This window comes from Phalacrocorax carbo, chromosome 13 (assembly GCF_963921805.1).
Source record: "Phalacrocorax carbo chromosome 13, bPhaCar2.1, whole genome shotgun sequence".
NCBI lineage: Eukaryota > Metazoa > Chordata > Aves > Suliformes > Phalacrocoracidae > Phalacrocorax > Phalacrocorax carbo.
This window is the reverse complement of record NC_087525.1, coordinates 2,509,941-2,535,879: the sequence shown is the minus strand read 5'-3', so window position 1 is coordinate 2,535,879 and position 25,939 is coordinate 2,509,941. Positions and strand designations below refer to the sequence as shown.

General features: G+C 42.7%; 1 protein-coding gene across 5 annotated transcripts in view; it reads left to right on the top strand.

The window, feature by feature from the left end:
• PCDH15 (protocadherin related 15) overlaps positions 1-22,106 on the top strand; it is an 826,977-nt gene extending 804,871 nt beyond the window's left edge. For 3 of the 5 annotated variants that reach the window (XM_064464569.1, XM_064464571.1, XM_064464570.1), the window contains 6 exons: positions 780-890; positions 11,971-11,992; positions 13,511-13,549; positions 14,777-14,850; positions 15,670-15,802; positions 17,340-18,927. In XM_064464569.1, the coding sequence (XP_064320639.1) occupies positions 780-890; positions 11,971-11,992; positions 13,511-13,549; positions 14,777-14,850; positions 15,670-15,802; positions 17,340-18,926 (1,966 nt within the window). In that variant the 3' untranslated portion in view covers position 18,927. Of the gene's footprint in view, positions 1-779; positions 891-11,970; positions 11,993-13,510; positions 13,550-14,776; positions 14,851-15,669; positions 15,803-17,339; positions 18,928-21,489 lie in introns of those variants that run through there. The other 2 variants (XM_064464573.1, XM_064464572.1) reach the window with 2 other exon arrangements.
• The last annotated feature ends 3,833 nt before the right edge of the window (positions 22,107-25,939 follow it).

Genomic DNA, 25,939 nt, shown 5'->3' with positions numbered 1-25,939 from the left:
TAAAGATACCGTGGTTCAGGGCACCGCCTGTTTCCTGCAGGGGAAAAAGTAAATATTTCCACGTGTGCGGGATTCCTCCGGCAAGCGGGCGCACGGCAGGCTAGAGTGCTTGGAGAGCTTTCCCTGAAAAGGGTCAGGTGTCGACCTCCCGCGAAACCAAAGCGAGGCGGATCAGTCATGTCACCTCAGCGGTGATGCTCCCCCAGTTACACAGGAGAGACAACGGGCTTTGTTTTCCAGATAGAAAATAGACATTTGTTTCACAGTGGAAATACTTTTTCCAGGAAAACTGTTCACTGAGACAGAAATTTCCCAGCCAACTCTGATGAGAGGAGAGTTATAAGTGATAACGTAAACTTTGCCAGAGACTTCTTTTGTGTTTAAAATTCCAGTTTCTTGGCACTTGAATGAAGCACTTGCCCGAAGAGCGTACTCCCTCCGCTGCTCTTGGGCAGCCAGAACAGATAAGCCTCCTAATGAGAGCAGTGTCAAAGCTAGCACGTACCTTATTTCCTGGGAGGGACCTCCTGTGGCAGTGACGTACTGCTGGTCAGGTCTCTGTCCAGGGGGAGCTCTGGGATTCCAAGAGAGGACAGGTAACGGAGAGCTGGAAAAGCCAGGAAAAGCTTACCATGTTATTACTTTTCTTTGAAGAAGACAAAATGCAGGAACGCTTTGAAAACCGCAGGAAAAAACATAGGAAACTTTACATCTTGGCTTATGTTAGGGTATAGAGTGTTTCTAATGGTATTTCTCCTTCCTTACGTGGCTTACCAAAGGCGACAGGCTGAATGCGCAAAGACTGCGAGAATCCAGATGGCTTTACCAGCAGGCAAACCAGCAAGCACCGCTGCCAATAACCTCTATGAAGAGCTTGGCGACAGCACCATGTGAGTATTCCTTGTGATACGTCAATAAAATTGCTAGTGACCAAAGCCGTGATTCACTTCCCAGGGATATTGCTTCCTGCAGTCTATGTCAAAAGCTCTTTTCTTCATGAAGGGGGTCTTTCTCCAGCTGCTTGGGGTTCTCAAACATCCAGAAAATAAATAGGATGGCTCGTTAAGGAGAAAAAACCCAATGTAACCTGCTAATGGGGAGGGCTTGTAGCACATGGGGGAATATTTAACAGGTTTTAAGTTGGCAAAAAGCAGGCTATAACCAGATGGTTTTTTTCTAGAGCAAGAGCCTACAGCAGGCCATTGCGACCAGGACGAGCCAGGACTGGGCTCGTTTAGTGCCTTTGCAAATCCAGGCCAGCATGCCGTGTTTTTCAAAGCTGTTGACTAAATACATCCAATAAAATCACTGCCCCAAAGTCCCCATTTGCTGTAGGAAGAAATATTCTGTTGGGTAAAGTCAGGTTTTTTGCTCTAAATTTGAAACTGTTTGGATATTGAAATTAAAGATAAAGGAACTGTCAAAGTAGAGAAACCACTGGCATTCAATAAATATATCTTTTACCTATTATATGCTCGTAAAACAGTAATAGTGCAAAGATGCCTATGTTTTCATGAGTCCATAAATCTGAAGTTTATGGTCTCCAACAACAATTTAATTCTCAGTACGAGAATATTACAGCAGAGAATAGGCAATTAATATCTCTTTCATATCGGTGGGGTTTGTTGATAAGCTTGCCATGCTCACTCATCTACTTTTATATTTTAAAACCAAGTAATGCTGAAGAGCACAGCGTTAATACGTTTGGAGGCAGGGAGAGAGCGAGCTGCTGGTGGCGGTGTTGAGGATTGCCCAACTTCTTTCTGCTCTGTTTTCAACTATTATTTGTTTTGCTGAGAAATTTGGCATTTTACAGATGCTGTGGTTGAGTTCATAAAACGTTAAGGAAGCATGAGAAAGCGTAACACTGCTGCTTTAACGCTTGGCCACCTGAATGTGCTCTCTGTGTCTGAAATAATTCCAGAGCCTGAGCTTTTCTTTGTAAATAGAGGAGCTGTACTTGAAGGGAGAATAGCTTCTCCTAACTGTTGCATTGCCTCCCATGCCTTTTGCCTTTGTGAAGTGTTACTGCTCGGGCAGGGAGGGAGGAAAAATGTATGTTCGGCAGTAGCTTGCAGCTGCGTTTTTGAATGTGAGCGCTTCTGCTTGTGAACCACATGAGATCACATCTGTACACTTACATGTACACAGTGAGGTGCTCTGAAGGATAAAATCCCTGTTTCTTTTGCATTTACCTAAATTTCTACTGAAATTAGTTACTTTCTTCTACTACTTTTACTGGCAGTGATATAAAGCTGATTATCTGTGGGAACTGGCTATCCCAGTGGATGAACCTGCATTTTGTACTGATGAATACCTCCTGCTAAACCCAGAACAATCCTTGCTGTGTTGGGTTTTTCCCTGCGCGGATTTTTTCTTTACGTTTTAGTACTGCAACATACAGGTGCAAATGTACAGATTTGCCGTTTTGACTTTGCGGCTTAGATTTCTGTTCATTTTGACTACAAATAGGTTCCAGTGCACCGGAAAAGATGCCATATCTACACATATCCATGATGCTAAGGAACTGATTAAACGTAAAACTAGAAAAAATACTTATAAAATACATTAAAATCCTTAGGACTTTAAAGAAAATAACATGCTTCAATCAAAACAATTACAAATTATCTTTTTGTTTTTCTGTCAAATAGTTGATTTGAAGATACTGGTGTGCCTTAGGAAATTATTCTTCAGAAGATATATTTTCTTAATATTTTTCATGACTTGTAGTACAATGTTTCCTGTCTGTTGTTGTCCTAAGACAGTCATCTTTCATTTGCAGTGCTGCCTTGTGTCTTGTTTTCTTAATTTGGTGTTTATAGCAAATGAAACGGAACTAAGCTCTTTAGTTTTAAATCTGCCTTGTCTCATAATTTTTGTTTTTCTCTGTCTTTGGATACATAGGCATCAGTAAGTAAGCTCATTTCATTGTCCTAATATTTGTAGCTAGTAGAAATGCTAGTTAATTTTCCTTTCAGTAATTCCCATTAAACCTTGCAATCTGAAATTCATATTTTATTTGTCCATTGATCAAGTACAGGAAAGACATTTACTGTGAAGTTTCAATACTTCTATGCTTCTTTATCCTTTTCTTGGAAGTAGAGAAATAGTATGATTGCTGAACTTGAATGATATTATTTCTAAAGCCAAATAGTCCTACTACCTTAAAAAAACCAAACAAAACCGACACTGAGGTGTTGCTTTCGGTTTGTGGACTTAAGATCTCACAATTGGATGCAAGCGAAGTCTTTCTTGCCTGCTATTTACAATTCCTTGCAAGGCAGGTACTTTTCTTTCAATTTACAGAAATGCGCTTCAAACTGGTGAGCAGATGTTTCTCATTGATTAAAGTACCTATATGTCAACAGAAAAAGGATGCAGGGTAACCTCATCGTTGAGAGGCGTCGTGTGAAGTGAGGAAGGAACTGAGAAGCTTTAGAAATAATCTGTTCCAGTAGCATAACGGTTGTGTCATCTTGCATGAGCCTTCTACTGGAGGGCTTCCTTCAAGTTCAGAATCATCTATTTCTCTTGCTTCTAAATTGACTGAGGGTGGTTGACCAACCTCAAAGTACGCTGCTTTAGAATAACGGGTCAGTTTACTATTAGTGTGAAATCAATTATTTTTCATACAGTTAGATTCTGCCCGAAGGCAGGCCTTGGGCATGCTGTGTTGCGGAGAACTGCAGTGCTCGGGGAGGGTTTAGTCGCTGGTGTAACCCTTCGTGGCTTTGCTGGGTGTTATCTGCAAACGGGAGTGATCCCTGCGCTCTGTGCAGAGTCTTCGCTGGGTCCTCTCGGGTCCCTGTGCCCTTTCGGCGGCTGTAGCTCCTCTGTGAGGGTGACCCCCGCAAGCACAACGGGAGACAGAAGTTAAGCAGCAAATGTGATTCGTTACTAAACACAGGCCTTCAGGGGACTTCTACGTATTAAATAACGTAGAGGAGATTTAATATCTCCTAATTAACTCCTATCCAGTATCTAGTTATTTAAATTTCTCTTCTGGTTTTGCTAGGGAATATTTAACCACCAGAGGTTAAATTTGCATTAATTTGTATTTGGTAATATTTTCTGATATGTGGAAAAGCAACACCGAAGAAGAGGGAACAATCTGACCAAGAGGTCTAAAACTTCATCTTCCAGCATTCCTGTAATTAAGTAAAACGTAATTTTTCCCCTATGCCTTTTGTTAATATAGCCTAACCCTTTTTTATCTAAATTCTAAAGAATACGACTCAAATTTTGTTAGAGACAAGATTTAAGATTTTTAACATAGAAGGTTGTTTTTTTTTTAAATATCGGGCAGTTCTAAGGTGCTACAAATAGTTTTATATGTTTGGTTTTTTGTTGGGCTTTTTTTTTTGTGTGTGTAGAGGTCATTGGTACTCATGCTATACTTAAGCTGCAGTTTGCTTAACTGCAGAAAATAGGAAGGTTTTAAGTATGGCATTTAAAACGTATTTTTGAACTCTGCCAGTATTAGGCAGAGGTAGTGAAGCTATAAGTGAATTGTACAACAGTGGAATGCAATCTTTATACCCCATTTCTACCATAATGTCCCCATATACCATCATATTCTCACCCTATCCTGCCTTACAGATAAATTTAATATTTCAGAGAGCTTTTTAGAGTAGGTATCCTTTTTAAGACTGGTTTTGGGGTGGGTTTTTTGCATCCCTGTGCCAGATGGCACATGTGTGTAGTTACAATAAGTTTGTATATGGCAGCGATGGAAATGTGTTTTGATTCAGTCTCATTGCTGAGGAGGGTAATCTTCTCTTTGAAAGGATAAGGGTTTTGGCTTTAGCTCTGCCAGATGTTGGCCAATATCTTAAATTTGTCACAGGCTGGGGGGAGAGAAGTTTATTTTCAGCCTCGGGTATTCAGGCATTATTTAAAATAGGGCTCTAAAGGCACACTTTTCTAGCTGGTAGTTTGGGGATATTGATTTTAAAATACTGCTTATCTTACAATCTCCTCAGAAGTTTGTGGTATTAAAAATACTTGAGGAAGGTAGGTTAATGAGGCACTCAGAGGGCCTAGATGACTTCCAGAAAATAGTGAGACTTTTGGGGGCAGAAATTCAGTGCAATCCAACTGCAGGGGTTTTTTCACTCACATTAACGTGGTGCAGAGGTGAAATTCATACACGTACTGATATTTCTGCATCAATGTATGTATTGTAGATGCAAGAAACAATGCCCAGCTTGGTAATCCTTTAAGAGTCAGTGTCAGGAGAATGGTCTGAGTACAACGTGCATCTCAGCTGACTGGCTTCAGCTCCTGTTGGCCACCTCACAGAGACCCTACAGATCTATGCTTGGGTACACCCCTGCCTCCTCCCGCGGCCACAGCTTCAGGCTCGCGCTCGGCTCGAACCATAGTTCTAATTTTGTCTGTGGCCAGTCCTTAAAAAGTGCAGGCACACTTACACACTTGCCTAATCATACATGGGTTTTATAGAATAGCAGAGTTATGAGGCACAATTATTATAGAATACAATGAACATAAAAATCCCTGTGAATATTCTGTGTTGGCTGTGTGCAGCGTGGCATAGTGCCACTGCTGTTTGAACGACAGAGGCACAATTATACATACATACAGTATACATATCACGATTCCGTATTATCTCACAGAGAAACTATCACATAACTACGTAGCATTGATGGTTTGTGTCACTGGGGAGATAGTGTATGGTTTTGACTGATACTTTTGAAATCTAAGGGTTTTTTTAAAGAGGTTCACTTATTTTTGAACTTGCTGGGTAGCTGAAAACTTGCTGTGATTTTTCTGCCTCCTCAAGTCCTTCTCCCCTAAAGAAGATGTAAAAGTAAATGTCTTGCCAGTCTAGTAAATGTGGTCTTTCTGTTGAATAGTAGTAGTTTGCTAAAAGTAATTTAATGGCTCTGATTCATATCATAAGTTCTTTTTTTCTCTCTCATAAGTATCTATGTCCATGCATGTTTCCTCACACGTGATTATCTTCTTTTCTTTCAAGTCTTTTTCTTCTCTACCATTTCCAACAAAGCAGGGGAAAAAAGTCAGTCTTAGAAGAAGGAGACCGTCAGAGAGTTATAAGCAGCTTTGCTTCCCGTGCTATTGAGGCTCACAAGCAATCTAATATCAATGGATCATTGAACAATAATCTCCCCAAATCTTCAAGTAACATTACTTTTTTATCTGATGAGAACCCATTAACTACACAAAACCCCTTATATGTGGAAGGTGTCACTCCAAGTCCCACTGCTGCTGGGTTTCTACGGAAAAGAAACGATACTCTAGATACTCTTTCTCCTTCAAGACTAGTCTTGAGAGATGCCTCTTTGGGAGGCAGTCACCGTGCATGGACGGTACCAACGCACGTTACTAAAAGACACGCGCCTGGTTCTCTGAGTAGGCCAGTTATCATGGACCCCATTCAGTGGCAACAAGAGAGGCTCAAAGCAGAGAATGAAGGGACTGAAAATCAACAGAGCGCTGCTGATATTAGCAGTCCACTCTTTCAGAAAACAAGTGGCCCCAAGTTGACCGTAAAAGAGAAAGCAAGACAGTTTGAGCAGCAGGCTTTGCAGGAAATGAAGCAAGTGAAGTCTCCTGATGTGAAATCCATCCGATCGCCAACGCAGAGCACCTCTTTCCGAGAAGGAGAGACCGTGCTAGAGCAGTCTCCTAAAAGTGCGGTTGCTTCTCCTTGCCTTCGCTCTTCTCCTCTGTCCTCTCCAACGCCCTGTGCTGAAGTAGTTGAACCAGAGGCCTCTGCGGTCCCCTCTGTAATCATCACTCACCACGACTATCCTGAAGAACTTTCTCCTCCACCAACTCGCAAACCAACTCCTCCGTCTTTTAGGATAAAGAAATCAGTTTGCCAAAGTTTTCTAGCTCCACAGAGCAAAGGAGTTACAGAAAGCATTCCAGATCCGCCTAAAATTCCCCCACCCCCACCTCCACAGCTGCCACCTCCACCACCACCTCCATCCCCTCCTCAGTTGCCACCACATCTTCCGCCTCTGCCCACAGTTTCTCTTTCTTCTTCTTCATCTCCTCTTAGCACCCAGCACCGATCCCCTGCCAAGCATTCAAAATCCCCTGCCAAACAGCCAGCTGTACCAGCACCGGCCACGGTGCCAGAGCCTCCTCCCAGTAGGGAGCTGAAAGGTATTCTTAAAAACATTCAGAATTTAGCAGCGATTGAAAAGTCTGTGGCCAACATGTACAGCCAAATAGACAAAAACCACGTTCTGCCCAAGCACGTTTCTAAGCTCAAACCGGTTGCGACACCAGAGCTGCCAACGCCAGAAGCTGTGGCCGAGCACAACCAGCAGAATGGCAACTTGAGCTGTGTTGTGGAGGAGCTTGAGAAACGCTTTCCGTCTCAGTCGACAGCACTGTAATATTTACAGTTGGATGTTTTCTGCATGTAACATTTTGAGATAACTCTAATGCAGCACATGGTATCTGCCTCAGACTCTAGAAATTCAGACTTGTTCCCTTTCTCTGCTGTGTATCACTACTTATTCAGTCCTAATCCCAAAATCGAGAGACATTGTCTTTCCCGCTCGCTCGGAAATTTGTAATGTGTAATAATGCTACAAGTTGTTTTCTCAGAGCTACGTCTTACTGTTCTATGATGCTGGTTCTTAGCCTGTGTACCAAAAAATTCTTGGGGAAAACTGTCTATTTTCACCCAAGGATCAGTCATAGACGGCAGAGGGCTTGATACTGCTTTATGTTAAGCAGCCTTCGCTGTAGGTAGCATCACTGAGCTGAGTGATTTTTCTGCAGCTGTAATTGGAATCTCTTGCTTTGCCCATAAAATGAACCACCTGGGAGGAATCTTACTGTCAGATATTGGATGTCAAAGAAAGCAAGTACTGGTAGTAAGCAGGCTCAGCACTAGTGGGCCGGAGTTATCGCAGTAATGCATCACCATTCCGTGGGAGATGACGCAGCGCTCTGCCACGCTGGCACGCTTGCTTTCAGCTCACGTCTGCATCTCAAGGCAGAAGAAGGGTTTTGTCTTGACTTGTCAGGAAACCTAGTTGTCTTCCCTCCTGTTACCTGTTCTCTGCCTTCCATTGCATCTTTTTGTATTGTAACTGCATGCTAAAATTTTTTATTTTGTAAATTTCTCTAACGTACAAAGCATTTGTTTGGTTTTTATTTTGCGTGTGCATGTTGTTGGCGTCTCTCTTCAACTTTCACGCTAGTTTGCCATGAGCTTTACAGCTGAAACATCTCACTTAAATTGTAATAAAGTCACCCTGATTAGTGTCACCAAGTGAAGATTTTTCATGCACTTGTAAAAAAATCCATGTAGTATGGATTTACTTACTGGCTTTTTTGCTCGCAGTCATCTAAATTAGACCTTTACATTAATTCTGTCAATTATAGAAATTAGCTTGTCCTTTGAAAAAGAAATGGTAAGTAAAAGCAATTTTGGCATTTAAATGAACGTTAGTTTGGTTCAACTTGCAAGTTTCCTTTTAGTCTTTTGCCAAAAATCAAAATAGTTGTGTTTATAAAATGACATTTTTAAAAAACATATCGGGAAAGGCAAATATTACATAAATAAGGAAATCTAAAAGCCCAGTTCAGTATCAAATGTCGTGATTCTGAGCAAAAAGGCAATTAATTATTTATCAGACTGTCCAGAGAAATTCAGCCTCTCCATGGTGCTTGGCTTTTTCTCTTTTCTCTTTTATTTTTTTTAAATCTGCAGTTAGGACATGTATGGATGCTTCAGTCGGAAACTGCTGAAGGTAGTTTCTCTTTCTTTGTCCCAGAACCAAACTCCGTGAACTCCATCACTCCAGTTTTGCTGATACATTAGAATTTTTCTTTGCTTAAAACTCTTGTTGGGCTAGACTGTCGTTCCAGGACACGTATAGGAGTGAAACGTGTGAGGGGAAGGATTACCGCTCACAGTATTTTTGCTGTGACAGAATCTGTATGATTTATGAGCTGCACGCACGTAGAATACCTGCCAATGATGTGAAATGCTCCAAGAGTGGCACCACCGGAGCACCAGCAGCAAATTGCCGAGGTTCAGCAGCTATTAGGCAGCAGAACTTTTAAGAGCCAGAATCAGAAGGTGACTTACATGTGTACTTGCTTCTGTGTGTCTGCCATGGTCCAGGCGTGGAGACAGCGAGGCAGTGGAAAGTTTGCGGAGATGAGCGTGAGAAATTATTGTGCTAAGCACGGTCAGAGTGGATCAACTTGAATTTAAGTATCCAAATCCCACTTTAGGGCTTGCAGTCCCGTAACAGATGCTTTTGTGAGGTTCATTACATCACTAGTGAAATATTAGACAAATATGACCCAACTTTGCAGAGTGTGGTGTCACGCAGCAAAGCTGCAGGTGTTTATTCATCCACAGCATAAACTCCAAAGGTTTTATTCACCACAATTATTTGTGGCATTCCTTACGCAGAAAGAATGAGCATCACGCAGGAGCTCCTTTTAAAATATTTAGTTTCATCGGTCTCAGAAGAGTCTGTGGGGGTCATGGTAATCAGCCCTTCATTAAGGAGGAACACCTTCTTTCTCCTTCTGGAAACCTTTATTGAGTTGGAAAGTTTACAAAACCTAGTTTCATTCTGTCTGGAGTTAATGCAACCTTTGGTCTCCTGTCGGGTTTTTGAATAGTCTTTGTTTAAAAAAATCATTCTATTAGACCGGGAAAGAAACTGTACCAATAGCATGTATTTTTAACCTAACTCAGGGAAGGTCTGTCCCATTGAGATGCCCGGATGCTGCTGCAGTTCTGCAGCACTACAAAGTATAACGACCAATGTATTGGTTGGTAAGAAGTTGAGTATATATAAGCTGATTGGCCCCTTTTCAGGTTGTCTGATTTGGTTAAGGAGGGTCAGATGTAATCCGGGATATATCTCCCATCCTTTTGTCATCAGCTTGACTGGGTTGAGCTGTGAGCGGGAGCAGAGATTGCGCCGGTGGAGAGCGCTTCTTTGCATACCCATTTGCAAAGCTGGAATGGAGCAGTGGCCTGTCATCACTCATCTCCCTCCCAGGTTCTTTCACCTCAGTTCCAGCGATGAACTGCAGGGAAACCTCCGTCTTAAGAGTCAGGGCAAACTAATAAGCAGTTGCCTCCTCTGAGTGCTATCTGTAATATTTGGGGTTTGTGATGCTTTTGCTTTTAACATGAAAACAGATATAAAGTATGAAATCGCAAATGCCGGCTGGGATGCCTGTAATTGGGAAAAATGTTGCTTTAGGCAGATCACAGTTCCTTTAACCTTTGTTAGCAGTGCAGACCTGTGAAAGGTCGGCGCATTTTGTATATGCAAACCCATTCTTGTTCTTTCACGTTAAGTTCGAGAATTGTATATTAGCTGTCATCTTATCCTACATCATCATAGGCACCGTGGCCTTGCTTCCCGTTTTCTGTGGAAGATTTCCCTCTGACTGCAGTGAAGTCTAGCTGATGATGTCTATCCGGAAGCAATTCCTCCCTGGGTGGAGAGCTTTAATTCCTTCCTGGCAACAAACGATGGTGGTTTGACCTTTGCCTTTTTGTCAGAATAGATCCTTGTGCTGTATTGAGTGAATGGGAGGTTTTTTTGTGTTTTGGGGGCTTTAAGCACGGCCACACAAAACTATGAGAGAAGTATAAGCATCTCTCAAATCATAGCGTGGTGCTATTTTTAAGAAAATTGAATTCCAAATTGAATAAGAATTACTTATATTATGCTTTTAATCTGCAATATAGTGACTACTCGAGAGCAATTAAGAGTAATAGGCTTACTTATCCTCTGTTCAACACAAGACCTTCTTTATCTGAAGATTGTTGTAGGCAATGTGGAAACTAAATAGCGTTCCTCAAGCGGGCTTTGAAAAGTCACAGATCATCTTTTGATGATAAATCTTCATTTGAGTTGTTCATTAAGTTTATATTCTGTGGGCAACAGCATTAATTTAATGCTGATAATCAATTCCTGTGCTGAATATTAATAGAAGACTTCATAGATGGTGATATTAAAGAATTAAAAGGACTTCTACTCTGCTCTTTATTATTTACTCAAGTGTAATTAAAGAAATTCCCCAGACTGCTTTCTGTGTACTAGGTTAAGCTCAACATAATTTTGAGCATTTACCCTTTCCTTCCTAAAAAAAAAAAAATTTAAATCCAGGCTTATCCTTAATAATAATGCTAAGATCTAAATTGCTGTTCCCTAGCTTTGTCTAAACCCTTTTAATTTTCTGGCACAAAATGTGAAAATAGAGAACTTGCTAGACATAAGTGCATTTGTCATGCATATGAATGGCTCCAAGAAAATGAATTAAAACAACGACAAGAAATTTCCAATAAGATCAAACACACAAAGCCTGTGGCAAAATAAACACAGATAGAAAAAAAACTCCCCCCTGCAGAGGAAATGTTAGGAAATGTGTGATTTTAAGAATAATGTTGTTGCAAGAAATTAGTAATAGAAGCTCCAGGGCAATTTCTGGCAAGTCCCGAGCGGATACAGAAAGTCCAGAAGTAGAAGAGACACTGCTTCACTGCCTAAGCAGTTGCGAGAAACAAGAGTCTCTGTGTAGACGTCTCTGAGCGGGCAGGGAAGGCAGCTGGGCCGGACCGTTCATGGGAGGGCGAGGCCACCCAAGCGCCGCATTCAGCCCCTTTCCCTGCTCTGTGTTCCTCTGCGTGCGCTGGCTCTCTGGCTCTTGGGGATTGGGGATTTCTTCTCATTCATTTGCAATCTAAAGCAGGAAAAGATCCCAAAGTTTCGCTAGCCTTTCTCATGCAATAATCCGTACGTCCAGAGCAAATCTAAAGAAAAACATATTTTGTGTTGTAGATATGTATTTCTTTTCTTGCTAGTTATGTTTCTAAGTACATTATCTTTTCACCTCTCTCCAGAAAGAATGGCTATATGCATCTTTACATAGTCTCGCAGAAGTATACTAATTTTTTTCTTCTTTTCTTTCTCTGACCTCTAGGCGAGGATACGCGCAGCAAGAGGTAAGGCTGTTCCCCAGTTACATTTAAAGCACTAATCACATCAACATACTTTTCCCATACAGCTTATGTTACGAAACTCATTGCTACTGGTGTTTTAGAGGCCAAAAATACAAAGTGGTTCAAAAAGCTCAGGAGGCGTAGGTTCACTGAGGGCTAGTAACCACCGTGGCACAAACGTAACCTCCACGCTAGGGGGTTGCTGCTCGATGAACTGCAAAAAATGCTCTCCCAGGGAATTCCCTCCACACTTGCCGTGTCTTCTTAAGGCATCTCTAACCACCTGCGGTGGCCCTCTGCCGTGGGGCTCGTACTGGGCGACACAGACCTCTGCAGCTCAGTGTACTCTGTCGTCCTTGCAGGAGCTGTTTTGTCATCAGTGAGCAATGGGGAGAGTTTTCTTCAGAAATCTGAATGAACTCATTTAATAATTGGAAAGTTCTCCAAAATACATTTCTCATCACAAAGGCTGATATGTACTGCTGAGAGCTGGATCAGTTTTATTAATCTTAAGGTTTATGTCTGGAGCCTCCTGCTCCTTATTCCGCAGTGTCTTACAAACTGAAAGCTTTCTGTTGTTCTGCTGCAATTTTTCCTCCCTTCGCAGGGCTGATTTGTGTCTCTTAATTCAGATACAGAACATCCCTGTCTCTCAGGGTTTGGTTTTGGCCAAGAAGCATGGCTGAAATAGTGCCACCAAATTTGGGGAGGAACGTGGGGACAACGGTACTGATTTTCCTGAGTAAATCTGACCCTAATTTACAAAACAGCAAGTGATGTGCATCGGTCTGTCATCTGCAGAAAACTGGAGCTGCGGAGTAATTAACAACATGACTCCCAAAAAATGACCCGTAGCTGTGACACACCTGAGAGGAGCCATATCATCCTGTCGACCCTCTCCCTGCAGCCTCCCGGGGTCTTTTCCCTCACGTCAGCATGCTTTTCTTACTGCGTGCCACGTCCAGAAAGAAATCACACATAAGCTGTAGAGAAAACAAGTGAGAGAATCCTTCGCTGTCTCGTCGGTGTTGTGAATTACAGTCTGTCTGTGGTTGTGAGGTACTCGGTTGAAAGCCACAGAAGTACAGAAATATAGATAATTAAAGGGATGGTATTGCAGTAGAAGCTTGGGTAAGAAATCAGATCACTTCAGGTTTTTAATAGCTGAATCACAGACTTGACCGCAGATTCCCCTAGATTTGCTTTCTACCTGTCGTGGATAATTTTCTTTTGTCTGCCGTTGCCTCCCTGCTGTCTTGAACGTACACCGCAGTTCCCGTGGGCTCTGACAGAAGTTCTTGAGTGAAATAATTTAGAGTGGGTTTGTAAAGCGATGTTACTACATAAGGTGCTTGGTGCTGCACTGCCGCTCGCGGAGCGGGGAAGCAGCCGGGTTACTGCTGTACAAAAAGCTCTGAAGGGCCTATTTTTAGGATTTCTTTCCAATCTTAACTGACACACAGATGACCTGCACTTTAATTGTTGCTGCCTAATTAACCCCTTTCTAATTTCCTTTTGTAGCAACAGCAGTTGCTGAGACCTTCTCTTCTCAGACCAGAGGTACCACTGTTTTTCATTTCTTAATGTTTTTCATTTTTTTAATGGCTTTTACATAATTCTCTAATAAAAACTTGGCTGTCTTAGGTAATATTTTCCCCCCTGACTCTTTTAGATGAAAAGGGAAGTCAGACATTGTTATCCCATTTATGTTGTTTTAATTAAATACCTTAAATTTACCACATCTTGGTATTTTCCCCTTGAGCATCTCTCAGCTGCTCGCAGGGACTTCATCACACAGACTGAAAGCTTTCCTAGCTTCGTGTCCAGATTCACAGACAGAATCATTTCCTCGCTGTCCAACCGCAGTCTGTGTTTTCAGATGTCAGTCAACTGATGATTATTGTACCTAAAGATGAACTAAGCAGTTGGCCGGCTAAGGCAATGGGAACATTAGCACACTGCTGTGAAGGGCAAAGGCCGCTCTGGATTATAAACCCAATAGTTTCTATTTCAAATCTTTTAGTCCCAATATTGTTTCCAGAATAAGCAACAGAGCAGATGTAGCTTTTGTGAGACATCGCTATCAATGGTATTTCTGTGGTACAGAAGAGTGATGGTTTCTGCAGTCATTGGAAATAATTACAATGAGATGCTCTGACACAACTTTAAATTCATTGGGCAGGAGAAGACCCTTTAGGAAGCTCTGAGGTGGAGACAATATGCAGTGCCTTGCCAAAAGCCAGGCCCTGGTGCTCTGTGTCGATACTGAAGTGCAGAGAGAGTCCACAGAGCAGCCTAATACCGAACAGTGTGTGAAGGGAGCTTAAGCAAACACTGGTACTTCTGTAAGGTACGGACAAGTCCTTAGCTTGGTCGAATGCTGCTCATGGTTGAGAAAACATAAAAAAAAGAGACCTGCCAAACACTGTAAGTAAAATAGCCCTAATCTTTCAATGCAGCTTTTTTCCTTTGAGAGGAAGAAGTGACGGCGTATTTGCTGTGAGCCCAGTTTACTGAATGAGGCTTTTGTACAGGGTAAGCGAGACAGGGTCCCACACCAGGACGGCATCTGCATTTATCTGAGTGAGAACGGGCGCTCCCAGGAACTACACCAGGGAAGGGGTCATCTGAAGCTCCTCTTGGCTTCTCGTTATGGATCTTGACAACTGCCAAAGTTCCTCAAATTATTATAATTTATTTTGCTTGTTGGCACTGGAAGATACTGTTCTTTGCGCCTTTTTCATCAGTCATTACCGATGCATTCAATCAGTGTTTCTCTTTTGACAGGAGTTAAGCATGGAGTCTGGAATCGACCCAGGGCAGGAGTACTATGGGCAAGATTACTACAGTTATGAGCATGGGTGTGTTTTAATTTTTCCTATATATTTCTGAAAATGCTGCTTTTCCAAGTTGGTGACATTTATTATTAGGCATCTAATCTGGAGACTTTACCTTCACCTCAGGATTACTTAAATCTTTATGTCCACGAAGGTGCGTGCTGACAAGAAAACTCTTTTTAAAAGTTACGGGGGCATTGTATAACTCCCAGCTTCTTTAGGGATCTATTACACTTGCAGAATGTGTACCCCATCTATCACACCATTTTTATATTTACTTTTTCGTTTGCATATTTCTGCTGTCTTGGAAATTAATTTCCATTATCTCCTCCCCTTTTGTGGCTCACCAGCCTGAGTTCAGTGACTGATACTTTTTGCCCACAGTTCCCAGCCAGCATCTGGCCTTTTACATTTACCTAGAAAACATCGTCCTGCCTTGTTCTGACTGCAAGCACGTCAAGGATTATCGCTGTTCTTACAAGCTTGCAGGGATTTCCAGAACTGATCCCAGGGAATCTGCTCTTTCATCCCCCAGTTTGAAAAAAGATCCCCCAAATAATCAGGTACCTGGAAAGAGGTTTGTTAGACTCGGAGGATTCTTGACTGATTGCAGAGACCTGGCAACGTGGGTCCCCCTCCGGTTGTAACAGGCTTACAGGCAATTGCAATAGGAAGAGCGTTGCCGCCAAGGGGCGGGTGGGGGGGTGGAATCGTCTCAAAGGTAGAGAGAAAAAAGAGCAAAGAAATTCTTGTCCTTTCGGGATGTGTGTGTATTTTTTGCTGCGTGAGACACACCTGAACACATCGGTGCATGTTACGAAGAGGCAACGGTGTCTTTGCCAGGTATGAACTGCCTCAGTACGGGAGCCGCCGCCGATTGCTGTCTCCTTCGGGGATGTACGATGAGTATGGGGAAGTCGTGGTGGAGAATGATGGTGGATACTACTATAGCCCGCATGGATCAACAGCAGAAGAGGTAAGTGTCTCTGTTGTGTTGGTCCCATCTCTGCAACAAGGTGAATGACGATGAAACCTTGTCAAATGGATTTTTTTCATTTATTAGAATATTGTGCTCTGTATAGACCAAGTAAGCGGCTCTTCTAATGCTAATCATTGTTTGCCCTTCTGATGACTGGTACAGTTTTGTGTCAGCACCTCTTTCCCCTCTTCTAGAAAAGAAAAGGAATTCATAGAATCACAGAACGCCCTGAGCTGGAAGGGACCCGCAAGGCTCACTGAGCCCAGCTCCTGTCCCTGCACAGGACACCCCAAATTCACACCGTGTCTCTGAGGGCCTTGGCCAAGTCCTTCTGGAATATCGCCAGGCTGGTGCCGTGATGCCTCCCTGGGGAGCCTGTGCCAGGGCTCCACCACCCTCTGGGGGAAGGACCTTTCCCTAATGCCCAGCCTAACCCTCCCCTGGCACATCTCCCTGCCATTCCCTCGGGTCCCATCACTGGTCACCAGAGAGCAGAGACCAGCCCTGCCCCTCCTCCTCCCCTCGGGAGGGGGCTGCAGAGGCCATGAGGCTGCCCTCGGCCCCCTCTGCTCCAGCTGAACAAACCCAGGGACTCCAGCCGCTCCTCGTACGGTTTCCCCTCTAAACCCTTCCCCAGCTCCGTGGCCCTTCTCTGGACACTCTCCAGTAGCTTTATACCCTCAGTGTCCTGCGGCGCCCAACGCTGCCCGCAGCGCTCGGGGTGAGGCCGCCCCAGCGCGGGGCAGAGCGGGACAATCCCCCCCTCGCCCGGCTGCGATGCAGGGCTCGGTGCCCCCCAGGGCACGGCTGGCCCTCGGGGCTGCCAGGGCACGCTGGGGGCTCACGTTCAACTTGCCGTCGGCCAGAGCCCCCAGGTCCCTGCAGAGCTGCTCCCCAGCCCCTCGCTCCCCAGGCTGCCTGTGCATCCAGGGCTGCTGCGCCCCAGTGCAAAATCTGCAAAATTGCACAGTTTCTTTTAATAGCCACATCTATTTTTCCTTCAATGTAGGTTTCTTGTTCAATGAAAAAGTCCACGTAGCCTTAGGTAATTCCATTTTATATTGTTAACCAAATGGGGTATTACTAATATTCAGCCTATAACTGGTGATTTTCCACTGAGAAAAGCAGTCAAAACGCATTTATCATAAGGTACACAACTGAATGTAAAGAAATTTGAAAATGTCAGTGGCAGCCAGAAAAAAGTTGATGTAAATGTTCCTTTTTTTTTTTAATCTAATTTTCAGAAATATTAGACTCTTAGTCCATCACATGGGTTTTAATTAAATGAGATGAGAGAGCATTTCTGAGCCAGCATTCTTCCCTGTTGCAAAGTAAGGTAGTTGTGCCCTTGCAGCCTATTCTAGAAGTAAAACTTACCCCATAGCTTTGGTAAAAAGCTATTCTAAAACAGGTAAGTTAGTTTTGATGCTAGGGAAAAATGTTGCATTTGTCCCTACTGGCTTATTTTAGGTTACGAGTTTTCATAATAACTATCTTTAAAATTGTAATCAAGTTCCATTTTCATAATTTGCAGGGGATGAGTCAAGGCAGAGGTCCTTCGAGCCGAGGTATAAGCCAGAGAGCAGGGGCTCAGATAGAAGGTAGACCTTTAGGTGGTGGGATGGATCTGAGACATGGCTCTGGAAGAGCGTATAGGACCAGCCAGGGAAAAAGGAGACTAAAAGCAGTGATGCACTTAAGTCGCGTAGCAGTCAGTGCTCACAAACCAGTCGGAAGAACTGAGTCTGCTCGTTCTCCATGGAAGAAAGCAAAGATATTCCCAATGATTCTGCAGAAAGTGAAAGGCAGTAGGAAAGATTCCAGTTATGCCAAGCTGATGTCAGCTCACCAAATGGATGGTGAGAAAAGCATGATTATCAGGGGAAGTTACTTCCAGAAATCAACTGATGACAGGCCTTCGATGAGAAAACTAAATCATGTGTTAAAACGCATTAGTGTCTCCAGAAAATTTCAAGAGCCTGTCAGCAAAGATTCAGTGCATGCAAGAGGAAAGGGAGAGGAAGAATATGAAAGAGATGAAGCAAAATCAGGAGTTTCAATAAATATCACAGCAGAGAGTGAGCATGAGGGTAGTGATTATGAGAAGAAGAAAAGGAAGAGGAGAAAATACACCTCAGAGGAGTCATCCGTGAAGAGTAGTAGCTCTGGCTCAGAGTCAGAAGATAAAGACTACCTGAAAGTAACTCTGGACCAAGATGAAGCCACTGAAAGTACTGTGGACTCAGATGAAGAAACTGGGCATGATTTTGGGGAGTCCGATGATGACTCTGGATCCAGCTCTACCAGTGAATCAGAGGAGGACTCATCTGATGAGGATGATGATGAGGAAGACACTGACAGTGATGAAGATGGTAGCCTGTCAAAGAGCTCATCTACACAAAGTTCGTTCAGCAAATCAGGGACCAGCGAGTCCAGCAGTAGAAGAAGCACTGAAAGGTCCAGTATAAAAAGTAAGAGAGGTAGCTCTCATGGGAGAGCAAGGCGATCCAGCCAGAAATCAAATATTACCTCTAATGCGTCAGGTAGCGACCGGGACACGAGCTACCAGAAAACTTCAGGGTCCAGCTATAAGAGCAAAACCTCCTCCGCCAGCCTTGAAATAGAAGACACGATAGAAGAGGTGTCAGAAGAAGACGAACAAGCGGATATGGAGCAAGTTAGCGCAAGCCCAGATGAAATGGCAGATAACACAAATAAGGCAGTTTCTGAAATAGCTGCCAGTGCAAAAACTGCAGCTACTGAAGAAGCCAAGAGAGGAAAATCAGCTATCAATGGTGAGGACAGCATGGATGAAAGCACAGAAGAGGTTGACACAGATGCTAGTGACAGGGAGGAAACTATCAGTAAGAATGAATCGTCTTGCCTGGAAAGTGAGATCAGTGTTACTTCCAAAGGTACTGAAGGGACAAAAAGCACAACAAGTGCCACTTCTGGTAAAACGGCTACTTCCCCTGATACTGAGAATCACAGTTCAGACACCAACGTGAAAAAAAAGAAGATAAAACCGATGTCCCAGGAAAGCAGTCGGTCTCAGTCAGATGCGACGCTGGATACTGCCGTTACGGAGTCCGAGACGGCTGGTGATTCTACATCCTTTTGAAAGAGCGACAGCAGGTGGACGTTTTGCAGTAAGGAGTGATCTCGTTTGCTGTGCCTTCTGTGTGGTCTTTCCTAAGCAATACACACTTGACTAGAGACAGACAAAAAGAAAATGTCAAAGCTTATTGCTTCAGCATTTGAGCCCTATATGCTCTCTTAAGGATAGGACTGTAGAAAACCAAACTAATATTCCTCTGAGAGACTACTCAGGTATACTCAGTGGTGAATATAGAAAGAATAATTTTCATCGAGCCATGGCAGGAAGGAGTACTTCTTTTTCTCTGCTAATTTCAATAATGTAATTAAAGAGGCATTGTCTTGATTCTTAGATTTAATCCTTTTTGCATTATGCACGCTGTGAGGCACAGTAAGATTGCAGTTTGCATGAGCTGAGATGGATAGCTTGGCAAACCTGCTGGCACACACCTGCTAAGGGCCCTGTGTTCATCCCGCTCGTGTCTGTCACAAAAATGGAACCGCTGCAGGAAGGAAAAGGGGCAAAACTTTACACATCTGTTTAAAAGTGTGAGATGTGTAACAGCAAAGTGTTCCTGAAGGTAACCACCAACTCTGTTCCATATTTTGATATCTGCCTTTTAAAATTCAATAACCCGGGATATCTGATGTCACTCAGTTAGAGAAATCGCGTGGCACGTCCGTTAGCACAGTCCCGCTCAGAATGAGCGGGATTGCGTAGGACGGACTTCTGTTCCTGAGAGCGCAAGCGGCCTTCGCCTTTCCATGTAAGAAGGAACTTTAAGACGCGGTTCCTCACAGGGCTCTCGTCCGTGCCGCCAGCGCACAGACTGTGCAAGCTCTGTATGCACACAAGCTGCCTGTGCTTTATTTGCCTTGTATCAAATGCCACAGAGCTGTTTCTCACCCGCTAGATTTGTCCAGATAAGCCATTTAGAAGCCTAAATAAAATGAAAGCTTTGAGACAGTGTTGGATTAGCCTTGTGAGCGAGTACTTTAAAGCTAGTACAAATTTTGGCATATGCACCAAAGCTCTGCCAGGAAGTCTCTGTTAGTTGAGGGAAAGAAAAATGTTTGAATTTTTAAGATGCTTGAGCCTGCTGTGGAGTTACCCGGGCAAGACAATTGGTGTTGAGCTGCAAAGCGTAATACTAAGTTTTCAGCTGTTGTCTTTAATTCCAGTTGAAATGTGAACTAGATTTCTGATCGCTTACCTACTTTTTTGAGCTCCCATATAGCGCAAAGTTGTAGCTGCACACAGTGTTTTAACGTAAATCCCATTTAAACTAGTCAGTCTTTTCATCCACCTGAATATGTGTGTGAAGAAAATGGTAAGTCTTTATCAGGAACAAAAGAATAGGCCTCTCTATAATCTGTACAAAGTGTAACTTCTCAAAAGCTGAAGAGTAATCATCACCCGTTTGTACCTTGCATTATTTTCTTTCTCTGAAAACTGGCTTTTCTTGTGTGCATGTGTATGTATTGCAGTGGGAGTTAGCTGAGATGGTATCTGCTGCCTTTGTGAAATAACAGTGTTTTCATCTTTAATTCAGGAATGATAGTCATTGCTTTCAGTGCACTGCAAGGAGGCATTTATTTTTAAAATGCCTCAAGTATAAATTAAAATAAGTAACGGGTTTTGTGTAATCACTATTAGTACAAATTCACAGCAACGTGGCAACTGTTTGCATTAACTCTTTAGGAAATATATAAATTACATAAAATCTAAAGTTTCATTTCTCCACCATCTTGCATTTAATAGCACAGCATCTCCACTGATCCCACTAGACTGGAACTGGCACAAAGCCTTGTGTCAAGCTTTTCGGTTTTATAACCAGCCAATTTTGCCAACGTCATGCCTGAGAACTTCTCTCGTGTAGGTCCCGACCCCTTTCTCTGCTTGAAGTGTTGCGTGTATAAAACTGACCTGCTCAATGCTGTTTCTGCACTGAATTTACAGCATAGTAATGCTCTGGAAGAAAACTTCTAAGACCTTCCTAGCATTTAGCCGTTAGTACAGTAGTTTCCTAGGAGTATCGCTTACACCATGGCTGCATCATCAGTGCCTTCCAGTTCCTGTTAGAAGGGGTTGTTAATCTAGTTGTTTTTCATCTCTCGTCATAAGACACACTGAGACATTGCTTTGTCAAAATACGACTGGCTTACCAATATCATGATTTACAGAAGTTTCCTTCCAGAAAGTAACGTCTCCATCCTCAGAATTCTCCAAAAAAGGTACTCATTGACTTAAAGGAAGCACAGCTTCCCACAGATTTGTCACTGCTTTTCAAACCTGAATTAAAACATCACCGTTTTTATACACTCTAACTCGGATTATGCAGTTCACGAACTAAAATGAGTTTATCTTTCTTATAACTTTTTAGTACAAAGAATTGTTTGCATGTTCACACAAACTGGCACACAGTGATAATCAAAATAGTCAAGAAGTATCTGCGTACAACCTGAAAGGAAGGGTACAAAAGACCAAGTTAATAAAAATTCATATGAGTGCCTAGATAACAGATAGAAAAAGGAACCGTAAGAAATAATGCTGACATTTAACGACATTTTTATTTATTGTCAAACAGTGGGCCAGAAAGAAAAGGATCAAGTTGATAGTTGACCCAGAGTATGAGACCAGCTCCACTGGAGAAGACAGCGCTCCCGATTCCAGCCAGAGGAATCGTCTTAATAACTCGAACGTTCAAAACAACATCAACGGTAACATCTACATCGCGCAGAATGGCTCCGTTGTCAGAACCCGTCGCGTTTGCCTTGGTAATAACTTAAAAGTCACATCTCCAGTGAGACTGGGGAAACAATTCAAGAAACTGGACAAGCTTGCAGTGACGCACGAGGAGAACGTCCCACTGAACACGTTGTCGAAGGGACCATCTTCTAGTGATAAAATGAACACAAGACCTTGCAGTGTCTCATTTGCCCCCTCTACTATAGGGGGTGAAAATGTAGGAGCAAAGCCAGGGGGCTCCAAAATGAAAAGCACAGAAGAACAAGAATCGGTTGTGGATAATGAGGATGTCAAAGAGCCCTTGGAGTCGCACAGTGAACACACACAGTCAGATGAAGAGGAGCTCTGGATGGGCCCTTGGAACAACCTTCACATACCAATGACAAAACTGTGATCTTATTTTTTTTAATTTTAATTTTTACTTCAGTTTATAATAAACTGCGCTTTTTATTGTCACTGAGGAAAATGTATGAAATTTGTATTGTGCACATACGTTGTATACTACAAACGACACGCTTTAAAGTTTAAAACAAAGTTTGCACACACATTTGTACCAATTAATTGTCCTCCCCAACAACTATTTTGACAGGCTCCCATTTCACTAGACAATACTTCATTTAAATTAATTAGGTTTTTTGGATCTTGATTTAATGTTTAATAAACAGTAAACTACTAATAAATGCACAGCAACATTTCGTTAACTTTTCAGACAGTTCTATACATGCCTAGCTTGTTTTTCTGTACGGTACTTGTGGCTATACTGTTTAGATTTGGAAATTGTCTATTTATGTTCGAGATTTATATCCAGAGCTCTTGATTCTGAACTCAGAGTAATAAATTAAAAATAAATCCATGAAAGTCAATGGAGCAAATCCTCGGCTGGCTTAAATTTGAGTAACGATCCCAAAGTCGATAGCGATAGACCAGTTTATGCAAACAGAGGATCTCACTCAACACCCAGCTAGGGAACTTACGTAAGAGTGGAATTGGAGTGTATAAATAGAGTATAGCACCGTTACACAGAGAAGTGGAACAGAAGATTAAATACGATAAAAATTGCAAAGAGGAAGGAACTGTGTAGCAATTAATCTTATCCAGAGTTACCTGGCCGTGGTTTGTTCATTTTCTTTTGCAAATTAGCTCTTTCCAATTTTCTTCTCTAGTCAATTTTTCATCTTTTCATCGCTTCCCACATCAGTTCTGTTTTCTTCTTTATATGGTCTTTACCTCCAGTTTTTATGCTCCATCAATAATTGTCATCCTATGGCTATATTCCTCTGAAATAAACCAGGATGATACACGAGCCTGTGTGATAGAAATGGGCATTAAAGAGTAATTAATAGGAAGGGGACGGATACGTTTTCAAGCCCAGCTAGCTGTTGGGTTAAATGGTACAGTCACCATTCCACTCCAGTAGTGTTGAACATAAACCTGCTGAAAAGACAAATGGATCATATTGAAGAGGATAAAAAAATGAATATTTTAGGAGGCTAATATGCATGAACGGATCTGTGAAGGGCAAGGGGTGTCAGAACACACGCACAGAATTGTTTCAAAAACTTAAAGCAAGCATTACTTGTAAAATACACTACATACATTTTGGTACCTGCTTATGATTTCTGTTTGTACCTCAAAGTAGTGAGTGTGTTGTGTTACGACTTGACTAGGGAGCCGAGAAATGCCACTGTTCGCGATCACCAATACCTAAAAGACACTAGCGATACAGAGCAAGGTGTTTTTCTCCAATGTGTTATAGGAGAGAACATAAGAAGATACGTATTCACATGAGAAAGGTGTCCTGTTGTATTTTGCAAACTTTTCTTTTCTGGATAAGATCAAACTAGTTGTGAGAGCAAAGCGGATACGTCTTGGAAGATAGGAAGAGATAACGGATGAATGCGCACAATTAGTAAGGAGGTGGTTGGCATCATCATTCTTTCCCTGGTGCTGTAGTTGAAGTTTCACCACGAGATCTGGATGACGATGGCTGTTGGTTCTGCCCTGGCAGTAAATGGACTTGTGCTACTGTGATTGTGCGCGGTTTCCCCTTGCACAGGTTCTCCTCCGCAAGATTCCTCTTAATGTTTGTCTTTAGAAGCTGTTCGCATGCTACGCCGATGTAAATGTGACATTTCTGTCAAATACCTCCTTTTCAAGCTGAGGTTTCCGACCAAATATTTTGAGACACGGTGCTTGTTTCTAGGCATGAGAAACGCAATGTAGCCTACCACCCAAGGGGAAAAAAAGACCGGGTGTTTCTTTCTCCTAACTCTTTTATCTTGGCATATTTGCACTTGATACCTAACAAAAAATAGCTGTTTGGAGTTTAACTAGAGTCTGAACATACAGATAAGAACAATGGAAGAAAAAAAATCTATTCTTTGAAATAACTAGTAAAATATTATATTTTAATCCTGTTTAAGATACTGTTATTATTTCGCTATATTGTTTTTATTTCAAGACCTGTCAGTTCGCTGCTTACTAAATACTTCAGTAAGGTCATATGCTTTTTAGAGAAGCATTTTCTCCCAGCTGTTCTCAGTTTCTGAGGGGAAAAAGTTCTTGTTTCTTTTTCTAGGGACTCACAGCTGTACCAGCTTTAGCTCTAGCTCTGTGAGGGACTGCCAGGGCTAACACTGGTGGTCAGCAGTGCTGTGCGTGCTTACTGAAGGCAAAACCTGTCAATTCCGGCTCCTTTGTGCTGTCCAAGTGCTCGGAGCCTTTGCCACAATGCAATAACCGTTAAGACATTTAATAAGAAATTTCGCTTTTTAAGCAATGGGTGGGGTTTATCTAAAATCTACCTCGGTTTTAGCTCAGCTTCTGGTGACTTTCAGATTCTTGAACACTGTTGGCATAGTGAAATAGTGTTGGCTTTGAGAAATCTTTCACGGGTGCTGAAGATTTGGGGGGGGTTTCCTATTTTCTGTGGACGTAATACTGTCAATCAATACAGAATTCAAAACTATTTTCAGGGGACGCTATACTGTAAACTTCTACAGATTTCAGACTGAGCAGGCAGTGGGTGCTAGAACCAACAGCAACGACGGTACAGACCGATGCAATACAAAAAGCTCACTTCTGCTTTTCCCGTGGGAAGTTAAGTATTCGCGTGGCTGTGGTGGATACAGTAAGTAAACCAAAGTAGCTGGGTCTTGGGATATAATTTACAGCTATTTAACCACTGAAATGTGTAAAACTGATGAAAGGCATGAGCATTTTCCCCTGGGTGGCAGAACGATTCACTGTCTGACCGATCAAGTGACAATCATTGCTCCTGACATTGATTTAATTTGTACGCTCCCCCAGGCAGGCCCTGATAGCTTTGTGGCCTGGAACAGCATCTGCTGCGCTTTCAGCGTAAGCAAGGTTTAGGTGACCAGTGCTGTGGCTGTAGAAGGGCAGTGTGATGCCCGCTGTGAGGCAGGACGAGGAATGTCAGGAGAAAAATAGAAACTTTGATTTTCCCCTGTGTTTATGTATATACTACTTCGAACAAGATCGCAAAGAAAGCCCCATAGACCTCTTGGGGACCTGTTAGGGAGCTTAAAATATTTATGCATTAATGGTAGGTAGTCCTTGCACCCAGGATTTGCCTGAGTTGGTGTGGGGCAAAGGACAGTGTGGTTGTGGGGGTGCTGCCTGTGTCCATCTTAAAGCCGTCTGCTGGCAGAGAGATGTCACAGCGTAATCACTCAGCATCCCCCGGGCTGAATCCTTCCAGCACCTGGTTATGTACCTGGGAAACTTGCACAGTCAGCAAAATGGAAAAGAGAGTGGGGGAAAAAAATCTTAATTTTTAGCAGTGGGACAACAGCACCAATCTCTTACACAATTTTCAGCTTACATGGTGGAAAAACATAGTGGGAACCAGGTATTTTGGGCCAGAAATCACAACTGGTGCTTTCTGGGAAGAGTCACACACTCCTAAGGGAATACAGCTTGGTATTTGAAAACGGCTGTAATGGATCAAAGCCATGGTGGTTTCTCGTGGTCATCCTCAGGTTGCTTCTGTGTGATGATCTTGGTGGCTGGGAAGCGGCTTCTCCTTTTTACATCCGTTTCCCTCTAGCAAATGTCGCTTGTAACTCAGGGCTTCACAGGTAAGTCATTTTACAGCTGGTAGATGGTAAATGCTTCTTACCTTGTAATATTTATAATTGTGCTACAAATGGGGTTATAAAATTGAATGCTTTCTCATCAAGCCCTGGTTCGTGGCTGCGCCAAGGCACACAGCTGGCCAGAAACAAAAAGGGCAGCAGCTTTTGCTGCTCAGCCCACGCCTGCGT